This window comes from Cygnus olor, chromosome Z (assembly GCF_009769625.2).
Source record: "Cygnus olor isolate bCygOlo1 chromosome Z, bCygOlo1.pri.v2, whole genome shotgun sequence".
In the NCBI taxonomy this organism is placed as follows: Eukaryota; Metazoa; Chordata; class Aves; order Anseriformes; family Anatidae; genus Cygnus; species Cygnus olor.
Window position 1 is genome coordinate 12837963 of NC_049198.1, and position 16051 is coordinate 12854013.

At 35.5% G+C, this 16051-nt stretch overlaps 1 protein-coding gene across 1 annotated transcript in view; it reads left to right on the forward strand.

Annotated features, from left to right (window-relative positions):
- Positions 1 to 13860, forward strand: part of SLC1A3 (solute carrier family 1 member 3) — a 61552-nt gene extending 47692 nt beyond the window's left edge. Inside the window, exons 6-10 of the mRNA XM_040542230.1 lie at positions 4958 to 5253; positions 7178 to 7411; positions 9543 to 9737; positions 11767 to 11901; positions 13061 to 13860. Of these exons, the coding sequence (XP_040398164.1) occupies positions 4958 to 5253; positions 7178 to 7411; positions 9543 to 9737; positions 11767 to 11901; positions 13061 to 13265 (1065 nt within the window). The 3' untranslated portion in view covers positions 13266 to 13860. The remainder of the gene's footprint in view (positions 1 to 4957; positions 5254 to 7177; positions 7412 to 9542; positions 9738 to 11766; positions 11902 to 13060) is intronic.
- The last annotated feature ends 2191 nt before the right edge of the window (positions 13861 to 16051 follow it).

The following is a 16051-nucleotide window of genomic DNA, read 5'->3' on the forward strand; positions in this document are numbered from 1 at the left end:
TTACACTAAATCATTTTACAGGAGAAACAAGTATGTCTGTGATTCATAGGTATCCAGATGACTTTGTACATCTGACTCCAAACTTTCTTTCCAAAAGCTCATATCAAGTTTTTCTTAAGTATCTTAAAAGATTTATGAAGGATGATTATCCATTTGTCACTAATCTGCTTCTGCAACACCATGTTTGCAGTCCCATACAAAGAATACTCATAGTTCTCTACTCTCATATGCATAATACTGATCAACATCTTTGCACACGTGGAAACCATCACTGGCATACACTCTCCACATTCAAATCACATCTGTTGATATATTAGACGCTCACATTCTGTCTTTTCCAAAAGCAAGTTTCTTTCCTGACAGATATCTGAATTAGGATGCACTGGAAGGTTTTTCTCTTTCTTTCTCACCACTCACCAGTTTCTCACCACTATTGTGGAGCTGGTCATTTCCATATGACATATGTTGCTACCTTCACCATTCAGAGGGCTGTGATTTTTATTGGTGTCAGGAGAATCTGAAAAGACTGACTGCAGATAAATATTCCACACAACTAAAATTAGTTAACTTTGTTCAACAGTTTCTCCATACCCCTATATTCACCCCCAGTTAGGGGATATGCAAATAAACCTTTGGATTTATCTTTCAGTTCTAGCCATTAGCTTTTAATTTCTCTTTCTTTGCCAAATTCAAAGATGTTATCTATCATGTGGCTGAGCAGTCTGCTTGTTAGGCAGTAACCGCTTTATAACTGGTCATTCTTTGTGCTGTGCTCTGGGAATACATAAAAAGACAAAAGAAACAAAAATGAACTTGGGACATCAGGAGAAGAATAATCAGTCTACAAATTTGAGGAGGGTCATTGTGTTGTATTCACAAAGCAGGTGGAACTGGTTGTGAGCCAAAGCTTAAAGAATTGGAAAGGTGCATCAAGTAACTCCTTTTTTTGTGAGCTGTTTTTCATTAATATTTTTTCCCTAACTCATACTTACCAGGGGGATTGGAATTGTAAATCACACATTCAGACATCAATATAATATATACTGTCTATTCCTCGTGATAGTTTTGGCTGGTTGAGATATATTTTAACCTTTCAACAGCTCAGTGATATAAATTTTTATAGTTCACTTACAGATAAGGTTTCTCATAAAAAACTATTAGTACTAATATGTATTAAATAGTATTTGCCTCTCTTCTAGTTTGCTTTCTATACATGAATTAATGGAAAATTTGTGAGTATTTTGCATCTAAAGTCTTACCAGGCAGAAATGCTTCTGTCTGGAGATAAAATGTACCAATCAACCTCAGAAATGACAGCACCACAGAGATGTTGTTTAGCCCTGTATAGTTGTGCAGACATCTAGTAAAGCATAACCAGCCCATCTGAAACCCTAAGCCTACTGAGTGCTTTATGTGAGCAATTTTATCTCATTTCATCCATTATTGAATGATGGAAAAGAATGAGGATATGCAGAATTGTAATGTAATGTTAAAATGTCAGTTTGAGCTAAAAAAAATCTAGGAGAGTTAAGTTTTACTTAGTTTTACTTAGATCTCCAAGAATTGTGAATAACCCTGATTACCAGCAAGATACAGTAGAGATCTCCCTGCAAATACGGATTTCATAAAAACTCACAAATTGATGTCTGTCACAAGTTTTTCTGCAAAGTGGTAATCATCAACTCTGTTATTACCCACCTAGTTCAAAACCTTTGACATTTTCTATCTTCTTGAAGCTGCTCTTTAACCCCATCACTGTCTATAAACAGTTGGCTTTTCACCATTCCACATACATAAAATTTGTTTTGCAGTCATCAGGCATTCAAGTATTTTGCATTTAGTGCCATCTGAAAAAGCACTAACAAGAATAAACCTCAACCTACACTTTTTCCTTGGTAGATATCTCCTTTGCAGTTCCTGTATTTGGTTTTTCTTAATTTCTTTTGTTTCACCAGGAATCTTCTCATGACTTTTGATAGACAATGTTGTGCATAGGAAGGCAGACATATCCACAAATTTATCCTTACCCTCATTTATCAATAATGAAAGAATCACCAGCTCAAGTGAATGCCTCACAGTAAATAAAGTAATAAAAATAAAGTAAATAAAGTAAAATAAAAATAATAGTAATAAAAATGTAATAAAAATAAAGTAATGAAGTACAATAAAGCAAATAAAGTAATAAAAGCAAAGAAAGCTCTAATTCTGTTGCTCAGATTCCCATTTTGAATGCCATTCTAAATAAACACTTTCTCTGCTGTTCTCCACACTGGGAAGGATTCTAGAAAGACTGTTCTCCCTGGGCTAAAGCTAACATTTCTGAACACTTAGTCTGACCAACAGGGTGAGTCAACAGAACAGATCTAGAGTTCTGTGTACCAGTAATGCACAGAGTGCACAGTAGTAGTTGAAATGGGAACAGAATTTGTGGAGAGATCCTACAATCCATATTATACCTCTAAAGAGAGAGCTACCTAATACACAATCAAATGCATCCTCCCATTGGGAAAGAATTCCATAATCAGCAGGAAAAAATAATTAAAAAATAAACATAAAAAAAAATAATGAAGGAATAAGCCTATTGCAACCTAATATGATTTCTAGCTGCGTTTTCGAAAGTCAGAAACTTCACGTGATTGTATTTGCTGCCCAACTCTTTGTCAGTCCCCCATCATAATTGTTGAGTCCAGTGGCTCCAACACAGGGGACACAGCATGGGGGGGGATGTCTTGCAGAAACTAAGATTGTGGTAACACTGAAAGAAAAGCAGTTTATGACTTAGCTCCTAACCTGTTCCAACAGTAAGCAGCCAGCACACATCTAACACTGTCTAGCAGCCATATCATGTGTTTCTTTTAACCTACTCATATAGATAGGAATGAGAGAATAATCTAAAGATAATGGAGGAGAATCAGGCAGAAGTCAGTTATGATGTGCCTAGAGAAAGAAGGGGAGGAAAAAAAAATGCAACTAGGAAATTCTGCAGAGTGTTAGTCTTTAATTCCAGTCCTCACTAGGAGCTTACTTTTTCATGTTTTTCTAATCTGCATGCCCACAATTACAAATTACAAAAAATTACACACCTCAGATATTTGCATTTAGGAATTTTTGCCTAGTTTTTCTCATAATGAGAAACAGAAATACAAATATACATATAATACAACCATCATATCCATACATTTAAAAAAAAATAATAATTATATATATAGCATTAGGCAATACTTAAACACTCCTATCAGGACTGAAATAAAATCTCTTTGCTGTTAATTTCTAGGCAATTTCCATTTCAACTCTAATACCTCTCTGTCACTTAAAGAGGTAATCCCATGCCCCCTCTCTGTCACTTAAAGAGGTAATCCCATGCCCTCTTTCCCTGGCTGAGTAGTCCCACTCTCAGTGTTTCGCCACTTCTGGCATGCATCTGATTTCTCAGTGAGCTGATTTACCTCCATAGCATGTATAAAAAATGGCCATCTTTTTGCTTGATAATTTTCCTGCCAATTTAAAGAGCACTGGCTCATGGGGAGATCAAACCTGAGTGGACACGGAGAAGAAATTATCACAGATTGGATGGGAGTCATTGAGGGAGTAGAGCTATGCTTTTATATGCCAGCCAACTGTTTGAACAGCTCAGCTGCCTCTTCTAACTGCAGAACAAGACTTAAAGCTTTTAAGCAAATTTAATTCAAAACTCAAGAATATCTGAACTCCATGGTGATTTACATCTTATGACATCTTATTCAGAATATTTCCATAAATCTCCTGTAAGAAGAATTTACCTGAAATCCTGAAAGACTTAAAGCCTTTAGGAGATACAGCAAATATGTTGTAATTGTACATTGAAACTATTGAGGCATGGAAAATAACAGAAACTTAGGTCAGTGTTGCTAGGTGTTGATATTCAGGTCCATCTTAGTCCATAAGCTCCATTTCACTCAAATACTCTCAGACTATGCAATAGTTTCCCAATGTTACTAATAATACAACAGCTCTTGGACCTGAGATTTGAGTTTTGTAGGCAGGACCAAAGAAATAAAAATCCAAAGTTGCTAAATAATCTTGACACCTGTATTCCATTTCTTTAAAATAATATTTAGCATCCTGAGCTATATTAGATACATTTTACTAGTGATATTTAGTATTCTTTGTGCTCAAAAGAACTTAATCAGGACAGAGCTGAAGGGATTTTTGAACTCTGAAAGAAGTATTCCGGGCACATATTTCTCTTTTCAAAAGTATGATTTGGTGGAGTACAGGTTGTCAAAGTAGAGATTTAGTAGCATACTGAGATCTTGAAATTGATTTGCCCATTACATAATGGAAAGATTTAAAGTAAAATCCTTTCCTTAATAATAATAATAATAATGAGTAGTAGTAGTAATAATAATAATGAATTGTTAAGGCAAAGCAGGGAAAACTAATGGCTTTGCCATAGCAAAGTCCTAATGTCAGGTTATAAAATATGGAAAAAAAGGTGCATGTTATGTTTAGGTTACATTCAGTCTAATTTTTTTTCTAATTCAAAAAGAAGAAAAAGTAAGAAAAATCCAAAGCACATGAAAAGTATTCCAAAAAGACAAAAAAAAGACCTATTTATTCAACAATTGAAAAAATGTCGGTGGGAAAAATGATGATTTATAAAAATGCAAACTCAGAATCAATAGTTTTGTCACAAAGCTCATGAGCTAGACAGATAAATATGTCTTAGATCTCAACATACTTACGAGAGAGCAAGTTCTGGAATCTAAGGGGGAGAAGATTTAGCTCTTGAAGTCAATACAGATTTTTGTTGTTTTCAGGAAAGCCAGGTTTTCATCACAGTTCATTTTACCACCAAGTACTACACAAAGAATTCAAATGTCCTACAGTAGTAATTAATAATTTAATGTGTGATTTTTTACCTTTGTCTGCTATAATTCACATGATTTCCATATTTCTGTTCTTTTTGTTTTACCAGTTCAAAACTAACTATGAAAAGAGAATGTTTAAAGTAGATATTCCATCCAATGACACATCCACAGTGGCTTCCATAATAAGCAATGTGTCTGAAGCAATGGAAACTCTCACCCAAATGAAAGAGGAAATGGTTCCTGTTCCAGGTTCTGTAAATGGAGTGAATGCCCTTGGCTTGGTGGTTTTCTCAATTAGCTTTGGCTTAGTGATCGGAAGCATGAAGGAGCAAGGTCAGGCATTAAAAGACTTCTTTGATAGCCTTAATGAGGCTATCATGAGATTGGTAGCTCTAATCATGTGGTAAGTGCCTCTGATAAATTATGCATTAAGTTACTTTTTTTTTTTTCACCACAGTCATGCACTGAATAGCTAGAATCTGTCTGGCAGAAAGTCAGACAATAAGATCTTAAATTCCTTGTAGCCTTTTTGGTAAGTGAACCCAAGAACTGTAATTCTGTATATATAAGTAATTTGTTAAAAAAATGCCTGGTCTTTCAGACTGCTTGGCTTTTGACCCGGAGCAAAATCAGGATCTATGGCAGAATTTGCAAAGCTTATACAGAGCCATTCTATGTCTTCATAGAGACAATAATCAAAACAACATGCTGTCAAAGTCCTTATAATCTACTTAGACTTCGCTAAAGGAAACCAACAAATGTCTCCCATAATCACATTTCTACACAGCAAGACTTTGCTATCTTTAGTTTCCAACACAACTGGTTCCTGGTTCCTGTGTAGTGTGTAAATATGTCCTTGCATTGTAGCTGCACTGCACACAAACATACATAACTTTTTCTACTTCCTTGTTGTGTTCAGTAGATAAATAAAACCAATACCTTTTCCCTCAAACAAGAGGTATGAACTCTTTTAAACACTGAAGTTTTATCTTTTTGTCATGTAGAAGGTTAATTATGAAAATAGTCTGAAATGTCTTGTTGTCTTCACTATGGAAAAAAATAACAACCAAAAAACAAAACACAAACACACACACAACCAAACCAAACCACAAAGCCCTAACAAACACACTTATTTTGCAGTATTAGATGCAAAACTAAAAAGTATATAAGTATATATAAAAGTATAAAAGTATATAAATATGCTTATATATACATTCATATAACTATATAAAGAGTAAGATACATAGTATATAAATAATTAAATATATTATAATATAGTATTTAAATAATAATAAATATACATATAAGTAAAACTCTTAACATCTTAAAAATCTATACAATGAAAAAATCTTTTCTCATTCTTTACCAGCAAGTTTACAATGATAAAGCACTGAGTAGTATCTGAGAAATATCTACATGGATTATATGGCTAAAAGTGCAATGGAGATGTGCTAGATAATGGTGTACTCTGATAACTTACTGTAAAAAGATGGGTTGGCATTTATGGAAATAAGGCTGTATCAAAAGTCTAGCTGTAACAGATTTGTGTTTCTGTAGATCTTAAGAGTTTTATGCTGAGTTCTAGCTCCTTCTTCATTTGTAGGTGTCCTTATTGACAAGAAAAATCAGATTAGACTACTCTTGCTGGGGCCCAACAGAGCCATAACCTCTGCCATACAGACAGCTCCATGCTAGTGTTATCCAGTGCCCCACTAGGAATGGGCAGAATACACTTGAATCATTGGAAGTGTGAGTTCCTTCCCCAGCAACATGGGAAACAGTAGTGGAGAGAGAGAAGCACTGGGCACTTGGCATAGTCTGCAACGGCGTTGGATGAGTCTTCATTCACACAGGCAGAATTATACCAGAATTGGCTAAACCAGCTTTTGACACTTGAATTCCAAAGGGAGCTCATCTTCCTACATGTTAAAGAAAGTTACTGAAGAATTTTGAGTTGAGACTGTTCTTCTATAGGTTCATCTCTACATGGCAGAGTTTTTCCTGTGTCTGGCCAACCCACTTTTTCTATGTGATTTTCATGCCTTATAAGAAGTTCTTTAAGATTTCGTGTATGAAAGGTGCAGTATACATCTCCTCTTCCTGTATTCCTCTTACCAGAGTCTATTAGAAATGTTCACTGCTGTGGTTTCATCCAGGTTGAGCTGTTTAGAGTTAAACAGTTAAACTCTCAAATTACTTCTGAATAATTACAGTCATTGTACCAGTAAATGCTACATTCATCTTGCATATAAACACCAAAGATATGGGTGAAGAAGTGTTGTTTTTTTTTGCTTTGTCCAATATAAATTTTAATTTCTTATTTGCAGGTATGCACCACTTGGAATCCTGTTCTTGATTGCTGGAAAAATTGTTGAGATGGAAGATATGGGTGTGATTGGTGGTCAGCTTGCCATGTACACTGTAACAGTTATCATTGGTTTGCTTATTCATGCTGTCATTGTCCTACCTCTTCTGTACTTCCTAATCACTCGTAAGAACCCTTGGGTATTTATTGGAGGCCTAATCCAGGCACTAGTCACAGCTTTGGGAACATCTTCAAGGTATGACAGAATATTTTAAGTCCATATTTTTTCTGTAGTATTATTGGTTTGAGAAACAATTTTGCCTAATATAATTGGTTAACTTCATATTTCAATGTACACTTGGGCACTTAATTGCAGTTCCACTGCTCTCTGATAGAGATGACTATTATCATTATGTTGACTTGAACCTTATTTTTTATGAGACTGCTTGAACAGAGATGAAATAGGTGTGTTTGGTGATGCACACTCTATGGCTGGAACCCTTGCGACATTGCCTTGGTCTTTGAGATTTATAGGTGGTTTGTAACCACTTGTCGGTAAAGGGTGAAGCTGGCAAACAAAACTTTACATTTGTGCATGGCAAAACAGAGCAGCAAAGGGGAAGGCTCAGAAGGGATTGCATGAAAGAGTGTGAGAGCCCTTCTTGGCACGTGATATTCTGTACTAAAGATCCTGGTAGCCAGTGATGGATGGTACAACCTGCAACAGAAATGCCCCTATTGTTCCTTGTTGATGAGGTCAGAGGAACTTCACATGAATAAAAATCCTGTTTGCACCTATAATGAATGGAAACATTGCTACAATCAAATATAGGTTTCCTATACCATATGACCTTTCATAAAGCACTTTCTATTTCAATAGATTCTTAAAGTATCTCCTAAAAATAGTTGTTTTCAGTCAGCTATTCTGCATAAATAAATTCAAGACACTAGTGTTTGGATTTGTTTTGAAGATCTGGATGAGAAGCTATTAGGATTATTAATGTGGAATCCAATTAAGTTTTGTATCAATAAAAATGCTGTTAAGGAACAATGTCTTTATCTTAGTGGGTAAAGAGGGACAATTACTAAGTTTCATTGCTAAGTTTTTGGCATTTTGATGTCAATCCTTGCAATCTGTGGAATGCCTAAAAGTGAAATTTATTAATAATGATTTTAATAGGAAGATGATACAACTGAAGACAAGTGACACAGTTTAAGAGAAAATAAATAGTGCCAAATAAAATTAGTATCTAATTTTTTGTGATACTACAACTTTGGTGCATAACGCTAATAGTTTTAAGAGAATATTTTCCAATGTCTGTGAAACGTTCAACTTGGAGCTACTCAAGATTCCGAGTAAGAACCTAGACTGATGCTGGATCAAGAGAGCACACTACAAGTGCATTTAAAAACTGTTCAAAATTCAACTGTAAGTTGACTGCCATCAAAGAGATTTTCTAGCACAATCTTCCACAGCCCTTCTTTACTTAATACTTTATCAGTATTTTTATTTTATCAGGATTGATAAAGTTTTCAAAGACATGAAAGTCTGTGAAGTACTTAGCAATGAAGACGTCACAGAAACAGAGTAATCTGAATTGCTGAGTCTTGAAAAAACTCTTTATTTTGGTGTAATCAGGTGTTGTGATACATCTTCAAAAACAAAGAGTCCAGTCCACTCTTATGAAGTAGCCACCTTATCCTTCCTTCTGAGACAGTGTCTCTGAAATGTAACTTGGCAATGTGTGGGCTGAATGGGCATTCCTGTAGTATAGGAAGCAAATTGTACAGTTATATTGATCTTTAAATGAGATGACTATTTATTTGGATGTAGCAGAGTGCAAAGATTAAGTGGTAAAGTGGTGTAATCATCTATCAGAATGCCCCTTTTGATTGAGCCATTAAATAAAGAGGGAGAAAATATGCTGTTTAGTGAAGGTTTGAATAGATGAATTTGTATAACTTCAGGAAAACAATGCCTAGGATTGGTTCATTCATAACTCCATGGCATCAAAAATGGGAAGTGGGAGTTTTAAAATAGATATTTCTGCCTAGCATGCCAAAGTATAACAAAATCTGATAAAAAGTATAACAAAATATAACAAATACTAAAGTTAGACACATTCAGACTAGAGACTACATAGTAACAATAATGAACCATTGGAAAATCTTTCCAAGTACATTAGGAGAATCTGCATTATTAGAAATGCTTAAATTCAGCCTTGGCTTTATTTATTTATTTATTTTTAATATTCTGGTAGATCACATAAAAACTAAGACAATCAGAACAATCTTTCTTGTTATAATAACGTATGACACTTTCTGCACTCCTCTTTGAAAAATGTGTACCGAGTAGCATGTCATGCATTGTCTTCTTTTTGTTTCAGTTCTGCAACACTACCTGTTACATTTAAATGTCTAGAAGAAATAAACGGCGTGGACAAACGAGTTACAAGATTTGTACTCCCTGTTGGTGCTACAATTAATATGGATGGAACTGCTCTATATGAGGCTTTGGCTGCAATTTTCATTGCACAGGTTAACAACTTTGATCTGAACTTTGGGCAGATTATCACAATCAGGTACAGAAGCCATTACTACCTACATCTAATAAAAGCACCTTTGTGATGACTCCTTCTTGCTGTTATATGAGGGATTTAAAAAAAAGCATCTAGACCTAAAAACAAGAACTGCTACAGTAGCTGAATAACTGATTTACATCTTCTGCACAGAAAACGCCCCCCAGCACATATTCTCCATTAGGTAAACATTTAAAAACTAGAGCATAACACACCTATCACTGCACTTAGTATACTGAGTCAGCAGGAACAATATTTAATAACTTTTTAATTTCTTTTGTCATTAAAATTTTCTTTATTAAGAATTCATGCAGCTGCTGGGAGCTGTGGACTGGATACCAGTACTGGATAGTTTGCATTGCATGTACCAAGCCATAGCTTAAAAGCAGCACAGTGGCATGGTACCATGGCTATCCTAAGGCTAAGAGGGGTGGTGTTTTCCTTGTCTTGATGGTCTCAGGATACAAGTAGAGTTTTTGTAAGGAGTGTGTAAGGAGTAGAAATTCCCTTTATTAGTTCAGCTGATAGAGGTGGAGAAGATGGGTATGTTTTCAAGCACACAAGCCTTCATGTTTGAAATAGAACAAAAAAAAAAAAAAAACACTATGTAGCTCTTGATGATAACCGATCTGTATTAATGTCATTATGTAACTCAAAAAATTTAAGAGAAAAGGGTGATGGGTACCTGTGCAAAAGAAAGAAATGTCAACAAGGGGAGAAAGGGACACTATAGGACAGAGAGAGAAAAGTATTTATCACTCAGGAGTAGTAAACATTCAGATAGTTTTGAATGGGGAATATAAGAGATTTTCCAGCAGAAGTGCTTGTCTCCTTAAAAAAAAACAAACACCAGCTTAATTCAATATTCATCAACAGAAGGCATAAATCTGCCTCCACACTCTGAGGCAGTAATTCCACATTCATTAATACTAAAGCTGCTCGCTGCCAAATCACCTGACAAAACATATTCTTCCTAAACCAGGTGTGAACAAGCATATTTATGCCAAGTTACTAGAGTGTATGGTTCAGGGTTCCTGCCAGCTTTCTGTTTTTTGGTGGCTGAATGCCAGCTGCCAGAGGACAGATTATAATTCACTTGGCATAAAGTTACAGTACTGCATCCAGGTTTGGGGCCCCCAGCACAAGAATGATGTGGACCTGTTAGAGCAGGTCCGGAGGAGGGCTATAAAGATGCTCAGAGGGCTGGAGCACCTATCCTGTGCAGAAAGGCTGAGAGACCTGGGCATGTTCAGCCTGGAGAAGTGAAGGCTCTGGGGCCACCTCATTGCGGCCATTCCATACTTAAAGAGGTCTTATAAAAGGGTTGGAGAAGGAGTCTTTTCTCAGGTAGATATTGATAGGACAGAGGGGAATGGTCTTAAACTAGAAGAGGGTAGATTTAGATTATACATTAGAAGGAAATTCTTCTCTGTAGAAGGGTGGTGAGGCACTGGCACAGGCTGCCCAGAGAAGCTGAGGATGCCCCATCCCTGGAGGTGTTCAAGGCCAGGCTGGATGGGGCCTTGGCCAACCTGATCTAGTGGGTGACATCCCTGCCTATGGCAGGGGGGTTGGAGTTCAATGATCTTAAAGGTCCCTTCCAACCCGAGCCATTCTATGATTCTATGATTCTATAGTGAGGTAGACAGAGAACAAAACTTTTTGCATTAGATCTGTCATGACAAAATTATCTCATCAAATTTACTTTTAACATGTTTGAGCTGCTGGAGTGCATTTGTTCAGCAAGTGGTGGCATGTACTTATGTTTTTGACCATCCATTAGCATCTTCTAGGGTATTTACAATCACGAAATCATGTGTCCATGGTTCTGGATAAAGGTTTAGTGTATACATTTTAGGTTAAAATCCACACACCCCTGCATTTTGCAGTGCTCAGATTAGGGACTGGAGTCATTTTTTTCTTTATTGCTGAGCAAATGCATTCTTGCTTCATATCTGTTGTTAATGTTTGCCAGATGATAAGGTGTTTACTATGAAAGTCAATTAATTGTTCTTGTGGTCTCTTTTCTCAGCATCACAGCTACTGCTGCCAGTATTGGGGCTGCAGGCATTCCTCAAGCTGGACTGGTCACCATGGTCATTGTGCTTACATCAGTAGGTTTGCCTACAGATGATATCACTCTTATCATTGCAGTGGACTGGTTCTTGTAAGTACTTTTCCAGCATCATTAAGAGCTTAGACCACATTTAGAAGTGCAGTACCCAGGGACATTTTGACAATATTGCAATCAGTGGTGTACTTTTGCTGTTGAAGGTATTTGGAAAGAAATGTTGAAAAGAATCACAGTTTCTTGCAATTAATGAATATTCTTAGACCAGATGGTAAGAGGTGTTACTTAGTGATGGTTCCTCTTGTGTGCAAAAGTTTTACTTAGAAATCTGGATCCTTACCATACTAGGAGAACTTTTAGATACACTGTAATTCAACCAGAAAAGCTATAGTCTTTTTTTTTTTTTTTTTTTTTTTTGGGGGGGGGGGTCAGGAGGGAGGGCAGTTGATGAAAACCTTTCCATCAATCAGGCTCAAAGTATGGAAGTTGACTGGTTCAGACCTGACATATTTCATTACAGACCTGTTGTCTGTTTAATCCAGGAATCTACATCTTCCCCATAGACACAGAAATGAAAAACAGTTGTGTAATTCTTACCCAGCATCCTTCAGTTTTTCTATTCCTCTGTCTGCAGTACGGCTACACTTGTAGGTATATAGGGTAATCTCTTAGAGAAATACAAGAACCAAATCACAACTAATAGAGGATCATTTCTTCCAACCTCTATTTGCCCATTTTCCAGAGACTTTCACCCTTCAGTCTTCCCAAATGATCCCTGTAAGAAGTTGCATATGTCTTTTTCAGAATGTTAATGTCTTCAAATGATTATCTAACCACTTTGAATCATTTCAGCAGGATTTCATTACTAAATTACTGACCGTAGTTTATGGTCAGGAGGAAAATAACAATAACATACATTTTCATTGGCTTTCTGTGTTGAGAGGATATCAGCCCAAACCAGCAGAGTACAGAAATACCTCTGAGAAGCATCTGTCATATGCTCCCTTTGTCACGCTCTTCACACAGATACTTATTGCTGTGAGGTTACCAACAGTATTAACATATTTTGTGCCTCCAAATCCTAGTATATTGTATATTACTGTAGAAGGAATCGTGGCGTTAACAGTTAAGTTAAATGAATATACATAAAATTACTGAATCATCAAGTAGTTATGAAAAGGTTGTTTAAACAACTGGTCTGCATGCTTCCCAGAACAAGTGGTAAAGCCAAGGCTAATTTACCATTTCTTTTTAGGGATCGTCTCCGTACCACTACCAATGTCTTGGGAGACTCCATTGGAGCAGGAATTGTTGAACACTTATCACGGCATGAGCTGAAGAACAGGGATGCTGAGATGGGTAATTCTGTGATAGAGGAAAATGAAATGAAGAAACCATATCAGCTGATTTCACAAGAAAATGAGAGTGAGAAACCATTAGATAGTGAAACCAAGATGTAGGGTAAAGGGGGCATGAGTCCAACACTACAAGTGTGGAAAATACACACTTATTCCAGACATTTATATCATGAATTTACCAAGTCCACTTATTCCCTGTAATCTCCCTTTATGCTTGCACTGGAAAGAATTAATGAAAATATATTCCAAATTAGCAGTGATCAAGGTATATGTTGCCTTCCCACTTAAAAAAGAAAATTAACAGGCAACAACACTCGTCCTGCTATACAAGTGATAACTGGGGATAAAAAAAATCATAATCAATTAAGTTAAAAAATAAAAATAAAAATCAGTGTGTGTGTTACTCGGTCCTGTAAATGTGATTTTTTTTTTTTTTTATGAACTGGAAAGTAAAAACAGATAACAGAGCCTGAAAATGGTTTTATTTTTTTAAATACCTGTTGTGAAATTCCTAACATCTATAAGCACACAATCAATACTTCTAACTTAATAACTGCATTCAGCTAAGTAAATTAACATTTTTTGTTTTTTCATCTGATTTTTTTTGTCCTAGCATTACATCCTTGTTCAATTACTAGCAAGACAATAAAAAGGACTGTAATTGAAAGGATTAAAAAAAAAAAAAAAAAAAAAAAAAGAGAGATATGTAGGTAAAGAAAAAAAAAGAAAAAACAAAACAAAAACACAATCAGCACTTTTATCAGCTGACTTGAAATACTTCAGAGAAAGTGATTTTATCTGGACACAGTTTTTTACATTGTCCTCAGCTGATCTTGACAAAAACCCAGTCAGCTCCCACTGACTTGCAAACTTTTATGTACGTACCTCCACTCTGGATTTGCCCCAATAATTTCAACACCACAACCCAGCTGAACAATATACATGTTTAAGTGCTTGTAGGAGCAAAGCCCTAGGCTGTATTGACTCTGGGACTGGAAATGCATCTTCATCTATGTGTGGAGGAAAAAAAAATTATTAAAAAAATATGCTCTGGGTATGCCAATTAATCTCCTTCATAAGCAATAATAAGAACAGGAGGGAGTGCTATCCCTCTGCAGAAGGTGCAGAAGGGTGAGATGATCATATCCTAATGGTACTGGATTCTAAATCTGAATCCCTGATGCCAACAAGGGATTTTCTGATTGGAAAACTCCCAAATGCTTGCTCACTCCACTGACAGCAATAAAGCTGTTAGCTGGATTTACATTTTTCCACCTGGAGAAGGCTCCCTAACTACATGAGAATTTTCAAAATCCTTGTGCATTTATTGGCAGCATCTCAAAAATAAAAAACAACCCTTTAGAAATCAAAACTAATGGGTGCTTTTTTACATTTTTCTAGGGAAAAAAATGTATAAAATGCAAAACAGTAAATACTATAATAAATATTGAAAACTTAATTAGAAAGAATTTTAAAGAGCAATATTGTAGGTTTCTTTCAGGAAACAGATAAACAAAGAACGAAAAAAAGGGGATAATTCACTTTTAATCCTGTGGCTGTTTGTTCATTTCAGCATTATTCTCTGATGAAGCCCTTTTCTAGAAATGTAAATTATATATATTTTCCTTTTTACCTTGTATTATTATAGAGGTTAAACTGGAAAGTTTAATAATACAGTTATGGTTGGGGGAATAAAGAAATATTAATTGAAAGGCACAATAATGTTGAGCAATCATTTTTATTCAAACATAAGTTTCTCTTCTTTCTGCCTTCCCTGTTTAAAAATAAATAAATAAATAAATAAAAATGAAGGATTCCCTTGCAATGTCCCAGTTGCTACTCAGAAAAAAACGTTCAGTATGTTGCTTTTGTCTCAAAAAGAACATAAATACAGTGTGTTTCACTGTAGTGAATATGTCAGCACCTTGATTGAAGTCAAATCTTTTTCTGTGTCTAAAGTAACAAGGCAAGACTGTTTTTTTTCTGGACTGAAAACTCCTGCCCAACTTCTCCTGTTGAGTAGCCCAGACAGTATGGGCAGGAAGTCTTCAGTGACTGAAGTGAGCCGGGTTTAACCCAGTCTATCGAGCAGTCAAACCTGCAAAGCTCTAAATGAATCTCTGGCTGAAAGAAAGCAAGAACGATTTATTTTTTTTTCTAACAGAACACAAATCTAGGATTCAGACATTTTCTGATATGTTATTAGAGATATTTTTATATAGCTACTGTATTCAGAATGTGTGTATAAATGTTAACTGTAGAATTTATGGCATAACAATTTAATTTTTGTTAAGATTCTGTTTGGAAATACATTGCAAAGGCTTAATGTAAATGGCTGTCTTTCTATGACATCGGCTGAGAAAAATGAATTGTGTCACAAAGTATGTGATCTTTTTTTATACTAACTCTGTTTCTTTTGGAAATCAGATATTATAGAAAAATTCCTTTCCCCATCCCCTATTGGTTCTGCATTGGTATGCACCCAGAGTGGATTGAGAAACATTACTTTGTAGATGTATTTTCAATAAAAATAGTTTTACATTACTGCTTTTTATTGGGGGATTTCTTTCATATGCTCTCTAACAGAAGCTTCACACAAATTCAAAACTAATGAACCCATAATATGCAACTTAGGAATTCCAGGCTGTTATATACAGTAGGGTCTGGCTATAGCAAGTCTTCCTTATTTTATATATCTGCTTACAGTTTCAAGACCAAAAAAAATAAGTAGATAAATGAAACAGCACAGAAAAAAAGAATGAAGAAAGGGTGGGTGTAGAGGAACATTAAAAATAAAAAGAACCAAAGTTAATCAAACTTAATTTCAGTCAAATTCAGGTATATAACTTCATATTGATATCTGCAAAATATTAAAATATTAAACATTT